A 16,328-nucleotide genomic window follows, 5' to 3' on the forward strand; every position below is an offset into this window, starting at 1 on the left:
AGTTGAGTTCCCAACTAGAGGGTGATGTTGGGCTTTTGTAGGCCTACTATGGAGGCCACATTGATAATCAAAACTGTTTAATATGTACAACTCGTTAAGTAATTTTTCTCTATAAAAAATTACGTTAATTAGATATCGATAGTTATTTGATTAAATCATATTTGTATTAATAATTTATTTTTAAAATTATATTTCTCGTTAACACAAATATGATCTAATCAAATAGTTATATATATTCGATTAACGTAATTTTTTGTAAAAATAAAATACTACGTATTGAACTGTTGAATCATTGATGGACTCATGGACCCCAACAAAATTAGGCAGGAGAGAAGCCCCGCCCATTTTAATATTACAAAGTGCTAAAATATGTTAATCGATACATAATGGGACGTGCACTACCTTTGTTTTAAGTGGATTCATTGGATAGCATGGCATGATGGTCGGTTGATTTAGATTCGACTTCTCATTTCAGGAGGAAAAAAACAAAAATGTGTCATTTTTATTGTCAATCTTCTCTCTGTAAGAGGTTGCTTACTTTCTTCTTCGTTTACGTGGCTCTCGAATCTCCCAAAGCTCACTAATCACTGAGACTCCCTGTTTCAACCTCTCAACAGGCTTTCCAATTCTGGGTAATTCTCATACAAAAATCTCAATTAATTTTTGCATTGATTGATATATATATATATATGTGTGTGTATATGTATATGCATATGCATATGTAAATGTGATAATTGATTAGTTTCTGTTTTAACTATTTGCTTCAAAATATGATGGTTTGAATTTGAGTGGGTAATGTTTCAATTCTGCAAATTGGGCTGTTGATAGTTGAAAGTTCTGATCTTTATGGTTATAAGGGATTAAACCGTAAACCCAGGTAGGGTTTGAGTGTAATTTTTGCATTTGGGCACCTTATGGTCTTGAATTGTAATCTGAATTTCAGTCTTGTTAAAATCTTATTGTTGTCGAGTGCTTGTATTTTCATTGAATTCGGTTGAAACTTGTGGGGAAATTTCTTTTCTTTTCTTTTTTTTGGAACTGTCCAGATGGTGACGTAACCATACAAGAATTGGTAATTTTTCTTTTTATTTTGCTTGTGTATTGAAGTACTTTTGTTAATGAATACTTAACTAGGGAGACACGTATACACGCTCGGGAACAAGAATGGATTAGCATCAACATTTTATTAGTAGTTTACTTTGTGAAAGTGTTTATCTGTGTTGACAATGCTTAATGCATTGCAAAGAGTGTTAATTTGCTTGATGATGATGTTGAAATTCTTTTCCTTCCCTTCCCTCGTGAGACTTAGGATCACAGATTAGCTTTTTTCACTTCTTCCAATGTACTTTGTCTTTGAAAACAACCAAAAAAGGTAGGCTGATTACTCTCTCCTCAATTAATTATTGCTTATAATGAGGAATTGCTAACTAGTGTCTAATTAAATCTGAAAGAGCAGAAATAAATTGGGATTTTGCATTTACAGACTGAATTTTAGCTCATGCATACAGTTTTGGATGCGAAATTTCACCTATGTTGTTATTGCATTACAACATTAACTCTTAACTCACATATTCTCAATTTGCATGTTTGTTTTCTTCTTGACTCGAGAATGTGAAATTTTCTCCTTGACTATAGATCCCACCTCAACTCAGTTTCATTTGCTTTACTTGGTGCTTGTTGTGGCTTTGGGCTACCTATCTTTGTGCCTTCAAACAAGCACATGACACTTTCCTGTGAAGCAAGTAAAATCTTTGTAGGCTAGCCCTAGTGTGTTTCTTTTGAGTATGTGCCCTTTAGTGCTGTATACCTTTGGGTACATGTCCTGAGCCTCAGTGTAATTTCTCTTTCTTGTCAATAAAAGCACCTTAAACCCCCCCAAAAAAAAATCTTTTAAAACTTTTCTAAGGAAAACAAGGAATGTGATATATGGTGCAACAAGTGAGTCATTTCTCCTCTGAAGTTGATAACAATGTGTTAAACTTTCACGTGCTTCTGCATTTTGTTGTGAAAGCTAATCTTAATCACTTGGAATTGATCCCCTCAATATCAGTGGCCACTGCTTCCATTCCACCCTCTGTAACAAATGCATAGAGAACTCCTTTAATCTGTCCCTTAGGACAGATTGTGTCTCTAATGCTGAACAGAGCACATGATAATATATATATATATATATATATGTTTGCTTCCTTGGTCTTCTCTGCTAAACCCACCATCTGAAGCTGAGAAGAATTGTTTCTCTGCGCAGGTCACTTACTCCTCTTGTCAACAACTTTATGTGGAAAGTATGTGGTTGTTAGCATGATATATGGTCATAGAGGTGAATGATTATCCGTGACACAGGAAAATTTTTAATATCAGATTGTGGCAAATAAATGCGAGTTTGACGAATGCATAGAAACTGACTAATTGAGTTTGCTTGGCAGTCCATAGTGATTGCTGGAAAGACTTAAAGTTTGGAAGGAATAGGTTGCCTGCCGCATCAGTGCATCTCCTGATCACTCCAAATATAGATTCATGTAAATGTGTAGTGAAAGTGACGAAAAATATATACTTACAGTTCCACCCTCCGAGCTGAACTCAGGAAACCTTTAGCAACTTATGCATAAAGTAGAGATTTCATTGAAAGAAAGTCGTGTTGGTGGCATGTAATATTGTGTTTGACATATCCAAAAAAAGGAAAACTGAAAATAAAAGAGAAACGAAAGAAAATAATAAAGATGCATGTGTGTGTGTTTTTTTTTCTGTTTTTCCCTATGCCGCAAATGGCTAGTGGAAAGACTCTGCGTTGGAATCCACCTCCATAATCAGCAATGACATATATACCCTTCTAGCATGAGATTTTGACTTCGAACCTTATTTTAAATCAATGGGTGGAAATTATCAAATAGAGTCACAGGTATTGCTTGTTAAACTGACTTGGGCATTACATCAATGTAATTATTTCTCAGTAACCTTTTCTATACCAAAGGTTTGCCAAGTATAGTATATGTTCCTTCTTTGTGAGATGGTAACTACTCCCGTACTTAACCTCACTATCTCCTATTTGCCCCGGTTGGTGCAAATGTTATCATCGACTACAAATCTACAACAGTGAACCTCTGCTTGAAGAAAAAAATTTGATTGTTAATTAATGCAGATGGTGTGTGCTGTGTTGGCTAAGGAGTGCCTTGTAGGAAGTTGGTGGGCACTGAGATGGCTGGAAACCACCAGAGCTGGTAGAGGAGAGAGTGAAAGAAGCCTAGGAGAAAGACCATGGCAGTGGAGAATATATGAAGATAATTCTTAAATATAATGGTTTTGTTCTTTTATAAAATTATTATAATTGGGTTTGGTTGCATAGATTCGTACTGTGATAATTTTGATAGCTGAAGTCTTTCTGATCACATTATAGTAGCCGTTATTTGTGTGCTTTGAAGCCACTAATTTTGTAACCCTGATTCCCTGAAGTTTTCTGCATCCATCCATCATGCCCTTAGAATACTGCCTCTTACCTCTATGTTTTACATAGTGATTTTTATGGTCATTTTATTTTTTGGTGTTCTTGGCTCACTTATTAATTTTGTTTACAATGCGTGTTGTATAAAGCATCTATTTCTATTTGGATATGGGAATGTTTCCATGATTGTAATGAGTGCTTATTAAACCCCTTTTCTGCTATATAGGTGCAGACCTTCACAAGTTCTCTCTCCTTAATCCTTGAGTTCTAGAGCTTGATAGTTGATCTCAAAAGTACTCAAATTTTTATACTGCCAGCAACATCCCAAGAGCTGATGCTCATAAAGTCATGCAACTCTATCATCACCCGTATTCCTTGGACAGCCAAAAAGTGAGGCTTGCTTTGGAAGAAAAGGGCATTGATTATACATCATACCATGTCAATCCTATCACAGGCAAGAACATGGACTCCTCATTCTTCAGGATGAACCCGATTGCCAAACTACCGGTTTTCCAGAATGGTGCACACATTATATTCAACACAATAGAGATAATCCAGTATACTTCATCCATTACTCTTCCTTTTTAGTTATTTTTCTTTAGTATATTTATCCTGGGTTCGATTCTCGCTGGTGTCTTGTGTATGTAACTGATACCCGTGGTTTGCAAATGATTGCAGGTATCTGGGGTTTACTTTGCAGGGGTGGGTCCAAGGTGGCCTTGCCTTGCAAAGGGTCCTCGTTATCAAAAAAAAAAAAAAAAAAGAGTTTTTTTTTCCTTCCTTTTTTGGACTTTGAACTTATGTTTTTGCAGTGTAAGAAGTCATGCATCCTTGAAATTGCTTCCAAACATGATTTTATGATACATTAGATAAGGGAGAAAATTGAAGTGTTTTATTATTGTACAGGTATATAGAAAGAATCTCTGTTGTCTCAGCAGGTGGTGGTAATATCACTCTCAGCAGTCAAGAAGTTGTTGAATGGATGAACAAGATACAAGAGTGGAACCCCAAGTATTTTACTCTCTCCCACATTCCAGAGAAGTATCGCCTTTTTGTTTCTAAATTTATACGGAGAGTGGTAATTTCCCGTATGGCTGAATCTCCTGATCTAGCAAGTGCATACCACCGTAAGCTGAGAGAAGAATATGAGACAGAAGACAAGCTGAAAAACCCGGAAGTTTTGAGACGAAGTGAGGAACGTCTGGTAATGCTTCTCGATGAAGCTGAGACAAAACTGAGTGAGACATCATATTTAGTTGGCGAAGAGTTTACTATGGCAGATGTTATGTTCATTCCCGTGTTGACTCGATTAGAGCTCTTGAATTTGCAAGATGAGTATATTCATTGCCGGCCAAATATTGCCAGGTACTTGAATGTGGTGAAGAAGCGGCCGAGTTATAAGAAGGTGATCGGAAAGTACTTTAGCGGTTGGAGGAAGTACAAATCGTTGTTGGAAACATGGTGTTTTCTTCGGATCAGAAGTATGCTTAGGAGATATTGATCAAAAACACTTCGGTTTTATTTTCAGAAACTGTTTTTTTCGTATTAGAAGTATATGCTTAGGAGATTTTGACAAAGAACTCAGAATGGCTACGGAGGCGTTGGGTGTGTGTGTAACAAAGGAAATTTGCTGTCTAAGATGTAAACTATGGACCTATAAAATAAAATAAAATAATAAAAGAAAATGAAGAAGAAAAGATGTCAAATTATTTGTATGGTATAAATTGTACCGGTGTCGATTTTCACACTGGCTTTCCTAATTTTGCATGTGTTGTTTTTTGGTTTGAGATATTGAAGGATGATGATGATGACAACGACAAAGTGATTACACTGAAAAAGTATAAGGACTAAAAGTGAAATTTTATTAAAATCATATGAATTTACAGTATAATTTTTCCTTTTCATTTGAATTCCATTTTATTGCCATCTCATGGATGATTTTATTTATTTTATAGGGTGTTGTTAACGTGTGTATTATTAACGTGTAAACTTAAAAATATTATACATTCTTTGTTGTATTTTTATGTAAAATGTATAATACTTATAAATTTTTCACGAGTTACATAATCCTTATTTATATATAAGAGTTTTCAGATTTATTGTATTTTTACGTAAAATGTATAATACTTACAAATTTTTCACGAGTTACATAATCTTTATTTATATATAAGAGTTTTCAGATTTATTGTATTTTTATGTAAAATGTATAATACTTACAAATTTTTCACGAGTTACATAATCCTTATTTATATATAAGAGTTTTCAGATTTATTGTATTTTTATGTAAAATGTATAATACTTACAAATTTTTCACGAGTTACATAATCCTTATTTATATATATGGGTTTTTAGAGTAAATGGAACCATCAATTTAAAAAAACGTGTTTAACTGAAATTTCAAACAAGTCTTTTATACTAGTCAAATTTAAATAAATTTTTAAAGAATTGAAAATGACTCAGATTTGAATAACTTTCATTTTACCACCCTAGTTTTATCCCAAATCTCACATTGAACTATTATCCATTGACATTTAGCTAGTTGCTCTAAAAAAATCTCAAAATTGTGTTTAGATTATAAATTAAATAGAAATTAAAAATATATATATAAATTCATGAATCAAACACAATCTAATCTATTCAAAAGAAAGAATACAATAAAAGCGTATTTCTAATGTTTCCTTTTCTGCATAGGAAACAATTTCCAAACAAGGCCTTAATTTTCAACCACAAGCAAATGCAAGTTTCAAGGCAGCTGAAAGAACTGGTTGACTTCAAATTTTGTTTGGATCTTGAATTTATAAGCCAAAAAGGAAAGGAATGAGAAAAGGGAAATGAAGCACACAGCAAATTCTTTTTTCCCATTATTTTACTTCTACAAATTTCTCCAAAAATCTAAAATGAAGACTGAAAGAGTGACTTCCCTGAACTAACATAATTTCCCATGTCAAATCCAACTTCTAACCAAATTTGGGACTAGTTGGTGAATTTTCCAAGGAATTCAACAAACTTCAACAAGCAACTTGAGGTCATGTTTGATTTGATTTTTTATACATATAAAAAAAATCATATTTAAAAAAAATAACTAAAAATCAAATTAGTGAAAGAAATAAAAATAATAATAATAAAAAATACTTATCATTTTTATAGAATTTTATCTTTTAGGAGGTAATAAATAATTTTTTTAAAATTTAAAAATATTTTTTAATATCTATTTTTGTCAATCTAGTTTCCATTTTTAAGAAAAATTTCTCTTTTTTTAAAAAAAAAAAAAAAATAAAACAATAAAAAACAAACAAACAAACAAACCTAACATACCAAAACCATAAATAAGTAGCCATTTGGTTAAAGAAGTCCAAAAAATAAAACATAAAAAAATTTGTTTCCTTTTGTTAATAAGGATAACATGATAATTTCTCACAAAAGCTACAACAAAAACAAAACTTCAAAAAGACAACTTTCTCCATAACAAAAATGGTTAATTATACTAAAAACCCCACTTCACTATTAGCGAATAACACTTTATTCCCCACATCTATAAATACATTCATATTAAGTTTCTCAACTATAAAAATTTTATAAATGCACCCCTTCTAAAGGTGGTTTAGAGGCAAGTGAAAATAATACATATGCATAGTTGACAGAGTCAAAACGTGTACAAGTTCGTAAATGAGGTAAGTTAATATTTATAAATAGTTGACGAGATCTTGGTGTAATTAACCCTAACAAAATGAACTTTTGTAACAACTACCAATCAAATCAACTGTTTTTTTAAGTTCTAAAAAAATAAAAAAGCTACTTAAAAAATTAATTAACAGAAACAGATTAACACACCAAATGGACCAAATCCATACAGGCCAGCAGGAGAGACTACTCAATGCTTTATTCCTGATCCAATCATAATTTCATCTTTAATTTTGCTCATCAACCACCAACAAGAAAAACAGAGTAACACAGCAAATGCACCAAATCCATGGAGACCACCACAAGAAATGCTTCATTTGTCAAATCTATTTTATTTTCAATTCAAATAAGAGTAATGATATACAAATAGAAAGATTGTATATAAAATCAGTACATAATGATGTGATCAGTCTTGATTTTATCATTTTAAAGCAAAAAACCTACCAAGGTAACTTGTATTCTAAAAATGTCACCGCCACATCATCCTTGTAAAAAATGCTGTATAAACATTCTGCATAAACATCATTTTCCTTCAAATAATGATCATAATGAAGTACACTTGCCTTTTTGAGGTGCCAGTTGCCAAATCCAAATGAGCACATTGCAGCTATAAATACTGGGGACAGAGACACATAGGAATGGTGATTAGAAAAAGATTTTTTTTTAAAAAAAATCCATTGAAAATAAAATCCAGGTAATAAAGAATCGAGAGTACATCACAGGGAGCATAGAAGAAATTTTTGAAGCTCCTCGGAAAATTTCCTATAAATCAATGATAATTTTGCTGGTGTGGATACTGGTGAAAAGTATTGTAAGCACTTCCCACTCCAGTGCTTACATTTTGTGAACTATTCGGACCTTTGACCTCATTTGCCACGGTTGCTACACCTATGCTGCACATCCCATTTCTTGAATTTTTGTTTCCCATGAATCCCCAATTGTTTCTTTTACACATCCAGGTGGGGCCTTGTATCGAACTATTCCACTTCTGCTGCCTGAAATACCTCCTTCCCAAGCTATACGAGCCCCCAACTCCCCGTTGAAAAGTGTGTTGATTATACCCACCTTGAATTTCCACATCTGCTGGGGTGGCACCAGAAGTGCTTGGAGGGTTTTGATCCGAGTGACAAATGGCACGATGATGACTACCCTGTTCACCTTTTTCTGCAGGTTGATTTGGGTTACCAGCAAAACCTGGAGATGCTCTCTTGTCACGGGAATGAAGGGGTAATGGTGGAAAAGGACGGAAAGGCACACCTGGAGCAATAACCCAACTCTCTAGAGTTTCTCCTTGAGGTGTCCCAAATTGGTGTACCACAGATGATGGAATCCCATGAGAGACAGGCAAGCGATTTAAGAATCTTGCCTGAGGATGTCCCACTTCACGAGGACACTTAGCAGGGATTCTGTTTTCTCGGTGAATATCAGTAACCATTGAAGAAGCATTAGATGGAACAGAAGGCCCATTACGAGGAGGAGCAAATCCAGGAGGGACATCATCATCCTCAAGATTCTGTCCCCCATCATCTGCCCTATTAGCTTCCATCTGCTGGGAGATATCGTGCACATAACCAGAGCAAGGTTTGTCCTCTCTATGTATTCCATTCTTATGGTCTACCACTTGACCAATCTCAGGTTGTAGGCCTGAATGTGATATTTGCAACAAACTAGGCTGAACCTTTGGTTCCTTTTCCACTGCTGGCTGATCCCATCGGCTTTTACGTTTGCGAGTTTTTGTCCCATTGGTTGGGCAACCACTGGCACAGGATGAAGAGCCGCCTTCCACAGTACCTGCATCGACTGAATTTGTTGCAACAATTGATTCCTTGATGCAATTTGTTTCTTCTGTAGTTTTTACACCCTGATCACGCCAAGGATTGTATGATGGTGAGGATCTAATGCAGTTTGAACCCTGGTGAAATTCCACCCTGCCATCACTCCTGTCCATGTAGCTGCTTTTTCTGGCATGCCTGGGAATCCACCTATCTCGGAAGCTTCTTGCAATTTGATGGACCTGTATTTGCAATAAAATGATCAAAATCCAAAACAAGAAAACGTTTTCAGCCAATATTTGTAGCTTTTACTGAATAAATGTTGTTGAAAGGAAAGAAGATTACATGGGGAGAACTCCAATCAGTACAAGCATCAAATAAAAAGAACAAAACAATGAGGTAAACAGTACAATGTGCATTATACATCAGTTGAAAATTCTGATCACAACAAAATGCACCAACCCCTGGCAACCATTAGATATCTAATTTTTTGATGAATCAAAACATCACATTCATTAAATGAAAAAAAAAGGAAAAAGAATAAAAAAAGACAGAGGACAACAACAAAAGTGGAACACAGCTCCATGGATTGATAAATATATATATATATATATATGTAAGGCAACCCAGTGCATGAGACTCTTGCTAAACTGGGGTTCTGGGAGGGCAAGATGTACAAAGAGAGCATCAATGGTGACTGATTATTAGAAGCCATTTAGTTTCATCATCAATCACTTAACCTGAACAAACAAGAGATCTGCAAATTGGGATCAACCCAAGGCTATCATATAACCAATAAACAATCGACTTTGATTTGCACTGTGCCACACTGCCACTTATTTGTGAACCAGGAGGATGGTTCAATAAATAGAAAAACTAACATCCTATACTTGTCAAAATAATTCTTAAAATTAAAAAAAGAAAAAGAAAAAAAAGAAGGCATAGAAAAATGGATTTATCAATATCATGTACATCTTTCCATTAAGCAATAATCAAAATATAGTGTCAGCATTCAGTACATAGAGGTGACTAAAATTGGTGCACACTACCCAATAGCATCTCAAACAATGTATGATTGAGAAAGGTTAAAGATAGTACCTGCTTGTCATCATGTTCTGTCAATGTCAAAATCGACTCCCTAAAACTGCACAGAAGCACACATCTCAGGAATAGATAATAAATACCAGTACATGAGAACTGCACTCTTGCAAAGAGAATTAAATAAACATTCAGAGAAGCAAAAAGTGTCTGAAAAACTGTATTGCAGCAGTTGGTAATCTCTGCCCTGTTCTTTGTCTTGAATTCGTGCTTGCTTGTTTCCCCTTCTTTCTCTAAATCCTTTCTTGCATGCTCGCTGCGATATATCCTCTATCCTATAATCTATTTATTACTATAGTGGGTAATGCTCTCTCATTTGTAGACGTAGGCTAGTTTACCCTGAATTTATGCTCTCTCATTTGTTAATTGCAGTAGAGAATACAGAATCTACTTATACATGGTTTCAGTAATTTTAACAGTTTGATTCTATTGCTTATTGCTTAATTTAAAAAAGCTCAATAAAAAGCTAATGTTGTCCCAGCCTTCATGTCAGTCAAAAGGTTTCAAGAGCTTTAAGACTTGTAGGTATGTCTTCCAGTTTCCCATATTTTTTTAGGTCATTCTAGTTGGGAAACGATCCAATCACAAGCCTACTGTTGATGTAACAGAGGATAATCAGAAACGACAAAGCAAAAGCTATTATCCCCCTTCCCCCAAACACACAAGAAGAAGAAGAAGAGACCATACACACACAGTGGATGCACACATACTGTGGCATTGCAGATTCAACTTAGAAACTAGCAGCCATTAAAAGAGAAGAAATTACATCAAAGAAGTAAAGCAACTCAATAAAGAATTGTTTGATAATATGTTCTTACCTCTCCACCCCTGGATGAGGAGGGCCTCCAATAATGTGTTCCAAGGTAAGTATCTCCCTCACTGCCAGATACTCTAAAACCTGCAGAGGAAAAGGAAAAAGTAGCTGTTGATTTTGCTTCTAGATTCCTAATCATAGCTTAGCACGAAATTAAAAATCATCCATGAAAATCTAATTGCAAACATAAAACGTAGAGGTGGCATATTATGGCTGCTTTGAGGTTGTAGAAATTTAATGTATAAAGAGAAATAAAGAATTGTATTATTGATTCATGTATTGATGTATATTACAATGATTCATGATTCCTATATATAGAAGAGGGTGAGTGTGTAGTAGGTAAGGAGTAGGTGAAGTGGAGGTGGTAGTGGTGTAGTGGGTTAGGTTTAATGGACTAGGTGAGGTGGTAGTGGTGTAGTGGGTTAGGTTTAGTGGAGTAGGTGAGGTGGTAGTGGTGTAGTGGGTTAGGTTTAGTGGAGTAGGTTTAAGTGGGTGAAGTAGGTGGAGAGTAGGTGGATTTTAACAGCCCCCCGCAAACTCAAGGGGGATAGGAACTAACCAACTTGAGTTTGGAGAGAGTAACAAAACAAGAAAATACATAAAAATAAAAGAGGATAGGAGACACTGTATGGTCGTGTCAGACCATTGGTGAAGACACTGGATGGTGGTGTCATAACGTTGTAGAGGACACTGTATGGGGGTGTCATAACGTTGTAGAGGACACTGTATGGGGGTGTCATAACGTTGTAGAGGACACTGTATGGTGGTGTCATAACGGTGTAGAGGACACTGGATGGCGGTGTCAGACCGATGTAGAAAACAGTTTATGGGGTCATGTCGGATCGTTGTAGCAGACAATGTTGTGACAGTTGTGGTGACAGTTTACAGAGTCTTGCTGGACCCTTGTAGAAACTAACCGGAATCAATGTCGGGACAGTTTACAGAGTCTTGTCGGACCCATGAAGGAGCTAACCGGAATCAATGTCGGGACAGTTTACAGAGTCTTGTCGGACCCTTGTAGAAACTAACCGGAATCAATGTCGGGACAGTTTACAGAGTCTTGTCGGACCCATAAAGGAGCTAACCGGAATCAATGTCGGGACAGTTTACAGAGTCTTGTCGGACCCATAAAGGAGCTAACCGGAATCAATGTCGGGACAGTTTACAGAGTCTTGTCGGACCCCTAAAAAGTCGCACCCTCAAAAGGTGTTCCCAATCTTTCAAAAGGCGTGCCATCAAAAGGCGTGCCCAATCCATAAAAAGACGTGCCATCAAAATGAGTGCCCAATCCATAAAAAGACGTGCCATCAAAAGTTGCGCCCTCAAAAGGCGCGCCCACTTCATCAAAAGTCGTGCCCGACAGAAAGCGTCGAGCCATCAAAAGGTGAGCCGGAGACGCGGCGGGGCACGTGAGCGACAGAGTGGCGTGTCGGCCGCGTCGTCAGTGTCGATATAAACCAATGCGGAGGCTGTGCTTGAGGCAGAAGCGAAGAAAAAAAAAACCTGGGAAAAAACTTCTGAAAAACTCTTCATTTTCTGAGAGAGATATTCGTTTTTCTGAAAGATTGCCTCTAAGAGCTGCAAATCTTGAAACACTCCCCTTCCAAACATTATCAGTCTGAAATTGCTATTTCGCTGAAACACTCAGCAACCCAAAAAACATGGCCTCTTCTTCCCGTTCAGCTACCCAGAATATGGCCTCTTCATCCCGTGGTCTACTCACTCTCTTTCCCGACCTCAACGAGTCAACAAGAGAGATAACTGATGCGGAGGCCCGTGAACCTCAACCAAACACCTCTGGTTTTGCTCCGTTGAACTTTCCGATGCGGTCGGTGGAGCAAAGAATGGCAGTGCAGTCGGATGTGGAGGCCAATCAGTATACTCTGAAGTCATGTGTGGAAACCATGACTGCGGTCACAAACTTGTCGCACCGGCTGCAGAGCAGGACAAATGAGGTGCAACAGTTAAACTCCCAGCTGGCTCTGCTCCAACGCATGTATAAGGATGCGCGAGCAGAGATAAGTGTGCTAAAGGCAGAAAACAAGGAGCTGAAGCGGAAGGCCACCGTTATGTTCCGATTTGGAGGGCCGCCATATGCTGTAGTGGAGGAGCAGGGAGGAGGCAACTTGCTTGGTGGTCTAGGAAGCATGGAGGCTGGGCAGTCACGGGACAATCAAGAGAAAAGCAAGAAGAAGAGACCCGCAGTAGAGTAGAGAAGAAAAATCCCACTGTGGGTGCGGTTGTTTTGTTTTTTGTTTGTTTGTTTGTTTGTTTTTTTTTTTTTTGTTTTTTTTTTTTGTTTTTTTTTTTTTGGATGTAAAATGGTGATCGGGGTGAGTCCCGATATGAATAAAGCAAGTGTGTTTGGCAAACTCGAATGGTAGGTGTGGTAATGCAGAAAAATTAACTGGAATGAAATTTTTTTTTTTTGTTTTTTTTTTTGATATTGGTATCATGGAGTGGGCGGTGGTACAAAAATATTGTGTAGAAAAAGAGGGAGATGGTGGAAAATTATTGTTTAGACAGAGAGAAGGCATGTGAGGTGTAAAGTGGAGGACAAAATAAAAGAAAAAAAGGTGAGAAATGTGATGATTTCTGTCCCTTCGCACAAAAACAGTACCACTAAAAGATGTTGTGGCTGCAAAGCCTGAAAAACTCAATGCATCAGTGGTTGATGGCGGAGACAATTGGAGTGTGGGACAGAGACAGCTTCTGTGCTTGGGGAGAGTCATGCTAAAACACAGCAAGATTCTGTTTATGGACGAAGCAACGGCTTCTGTCGACTCCCAGACCGATGCTGTCATTCAGAAAACCATTCGCGAGGACTTTGTGTCGTTTACAATAATCAGCATAGCTCACAGAATACCCACAGTTATGGACTGTGACAAAGTGATGGTTATGGATGCTGGATGGGCAAGGGAATATGAAGCCCCATCTCAGTTGCTCGAGAGGCCTTCGTTATTAGCCCAACAATACTCAGATTACTATGCATTTAGAGGCCATGAGGTGTACCAAACACCATTCAAGGAGGGGAAGAAAAGAGGGTCTGAGAAGCTTGATCAGAAGCAGGTTGTCCATAGGAAGTCCATTGATGCATTTGGACAGAGGACTTCACAGTATAGAGGTGTCACAAGGCATAGATGGACCGGTAGATATGAAGCCCATCTATGGGACAACAGTTGTAAGAAAGTTGGAAGAGGCAGGAAAGTGAAGGTATGTGTACAAAATTCCAGCGGGCAGCGAAGGAACATGGGATTTCCGGCGGTTAGATCAGCCGGAGATCGATTGGGGATCCAGCTTCATCAACATGGACCAGAACCGGTCCAGCCTCTTCTGCTTCGTCGGCGGCGCTCGAGCCGACTTCAAGAACAACTTCAGAGCACTGTTACTGAACCAGTGCGGGAACGAGTCGGACTCGTTCTGATAAGAAGGTTTTGGATCAATGGGTAGTTGCGAAGTACAAGGGACAGGAGGAATTAGGCCTCTTCTCCGATCACCGCCACTGACATGGTGGCTGTGGCGGCTGATTGGCCTTGTGCCATGGCGGATCACAGACCGTTGATCCAAGCTTGAACATATGGCTGTGGAGGCTGGTGATGCACAGAAAAGGTCCATCCTTTTCATGGTTATGAAACCAAAGGGAAAACTCAAGATAGAAGAAAATTAATGGTTCACAAGTATTTGGAACTGAGAGCAAGAGAGACCATGAGAAAGAGCTTCTATATGTAGGGTTCTGGCAGAGAGAGAGTAAAGGCAGGTGTAGAGGTCCGGCGGGCGGCCAAGGCGAGGCTGCCGCCCGCCGGTGAAGCAGAATTATTAGCTTCTTAACCTTGCTCTGATACCATGTAGAAATTTAATGTATAAAGAGAAATAAAGAATTGTATTAGAGGTGAACCCCTTTTAGAATTGGTTGAACTTGTGGTACAGAAATCCAAACTGATAGCTAATTTTGGCTGGTATGATTCCCAACGAAACATGCAAATCTCTTTAAATATGATACAAACTTTCATTGTCTTGTTTTTTCAAAATAAAAAATTTAAAAAAAATAAAAAATGGATAGAAGGATGGTAGCTGTTGGCCTCCAAAAAAAAAACAAAGCGAATGGATCATTTTCCAACCTCACTGCAATCACATTCAGTTTGGTAATTCTACTCCAAACCCATCCATATCCAATCTTTTTTGAGCCTTAAGACTTGCAGAAATGGACATAGCCACTATGGGATCTTGCCACAGCAAATTCCAAAAATTACATCAAGTTGCTTTGTTTATTTTCAGAACATGAAAAATATAACCAGAGTGTTACACATACCTTGAGCAGCTTTCGAAGAATTGGAATCTTATTGAAGTCCCTTCTGTACTGCTTCATTATGTTGTGTAACATCTGCAAACCTAAAAAGTAAAGCAGCAGTCATATTTACATGAAAGGGTGTCCGACTACGATTTAATTACATCCATGACAGAAATGTAGAGAATTGCATGCAACACAACAAAAATCAGAAAACTCTTACCATTTTTATTGATTATGTCAACCAGAACCATTCGTGATTTTGTCTTCAAGAGTGCATCAAGGATCATGGAAAGATTTCGATTACTGTACAACAAATATGTACATTAATACACAAACCAATAAATAACTTCTATAAAACAATAAGTTGCCTGAGCTCAAGTAAGTGAATCAAATTATCAGAAACTATTACTAAATGAAGAGCAAGATAAAAAAAAATAACCTCTGAATTGCTTCACCACTGCCACGATCACCTGAACTTGCAGTTTGAAAAAGAAGCTTCAAGTAGCCTTTGGGGGCATCCTGTTGAAAAATAAGATGCATTTAAATTTATTGGCAACCTTGTCATTAAACATGCATCAAACATGGTGGCAAAGAAAGATATATGAGTGCTACTCACAGCAACATAAAACACTTCAAAATCAAAGTGAGAGAGGGACATATACTTCAGTAAAAAATTGAATCCATCATTTGACACCCCAAGTCCTCCTTTCATAAAGGTGAAGCTAACAAATAAACAGGACTTTCAAACAACATTGAGGCTTCTTGTGACATTCGTGGCATAGAAGCTACCATGAAAATGAATAGGAATATATTGCCCATTAAAATGTAAACACAGAGGAGAAAGGGAATACTAAGCATGATGATAGGATGAACCTGCAACAAGATCTAAAGAACTCTTTTTTCTTTTTTTTTGACAAGTAAAATGACCTCTGAAGTTTTGGACTCGTTACCATTAAAAAGCACATGAAAGCACAGAACAATGTGATTATGTGACACAAAAATATAACTTATCAAGTTCCATAATCTACAAAAAAGTAAGTCTCAGAAAAAGAAAAGATTAAAACCAAAAAAAGAAAAAGCATTTGATATAACATGAGCAAAAAATTGCTTACTTTTCTTCTGCTTATTCCCCCATCAGAATCTAGCAACTCGTCAAGTTTCTCCTCAACTGGAACAATTAAGGGGCAAAACAACATTATAGTAAGAAGTTTTGTGTAACATCCCTATATGTAGAGGGTA

General features: G+C 37.1%; 2 protein-coding genes and 1 long non-coding RNA gene across 5 annotated transcripts in view; 2 read left to right on the top strand and 1 right to left on the bottom strand.

Moving 5' to 3' along the window:
* The first annotated feature begins 283 nt into the window (after positions 1-283).
* On the top strand, positions 284-5,192 carry LOC114267059 (glutathione S-transferase TCHQD). Of its 3 annotated transcripts, none has more exons than XM_082874624.1 (4): positions 384-632; positions 2,246-2,896; positions 3,663-3,993; positions 4,343-5,192. In XM_082874624.1, the coding sequence occupies exons 3-4, from the start codon at positions 3,785-3,787 to the stop codon at positions 4,935-4,937; spliced, it is 804 nt and encodes a 267-aa protein (XP_082730750.1). In that variant the 5' UTR covers positions 384-632; positions 2,246-2,896; positions 3,663-3,784; the 3' UTR covers positions 4,938-5,192. The 3 variants fall into 3 exon arrangements, with proteins under 3 accessions (XP_028063852.1, XP_082730750.1, XP_028063853.1); XM_028208052.2 differs by having other exon boundaries at positions 2,246-2,317; XM_028208051.2 differs by lacking the exon at positions 2,246-2,896 and having other exon boundaries at positions 284-632.
* Positions 5,193-7,433: 2,241 nt separating this feature from the next.
* Positions 7,434-16,328, bottom strand: part of EFS (histone-lysine N-methyltransferase) — a 34,855-nt gene continuing 25,960 nt past the window's right edge. Inside the window, exons 12-18 of the mRNA XM_082874625.1 lie at positions 16,202-16,257; positions 15,529-15,608; positions 15,310-15,392; positions 15,111-15,190; positions 10,806-10,885; positions 9,988-10,033; positions 7,434-9,131 (exon numbers count right to left, since the gene is read on the bottom strand). Coding sequence (XP_082730751.1) covers positions 7,887-9,131; positions 9,988-10,033; positions 10,806-10,885; positions 15,111-15,190; positions 15,310-15,392; positions 15,529-15,608; positions 16,202-16,257 — 1,670 coding nt within the window. The 3' untranslated portion in view covers positions 7,434-7,886. The remainder of the gene's footprint in view (positions 9,132-9,987; positions 10,034-10,805; positions 10,886-15,110; positions 15,191-15,309; positions 15,393-15,528; positions 15,609-16,201; positions 16,258-16,328) is intronic.
* On the top strand, positions 11,026-12,778 carry LOC145792856 (uncharacterized). The gene is made up of 2 exons (XR_014332918.1): positions 11,026-11,162; positions 11,205-12,778. It is a non-coding gene; the product is annotated as an uncharacterized LOC145792856 (long non-coding RNA).

The sequence above is a fragment of the Camellia sinensis genome, chromosome 6 (genome assembly GCF_055761805.1).
Source record: "Camellia sinensis isolate YWXY chromosome 6, ASM5576180v1, whole genome shotgun sequence".
Lineage (NCBI taxonomy): Eukaryota > Viridiplantae > Streptophyta > Magnoliopsida > Ericales > Theaceae > Camellia > Camellia sinensis.

Excerpts from the sequence above, each read along its gene's own strand:
- LOC114267059 (XM_028208051.2), top strand. The coding sequence starts at position 3,785 with ATGCAACTCTATCATCACCCGTATTCCTTGGACAGCCAAAAAGTGAGG. Across the intron at positions 3,994-4,342 it reads AACACAATAGAGATAATCCA|GTATATAGAAAGAATCTCTG; the intron begins GTATACTTCATC and ends ATTATTGTACAG.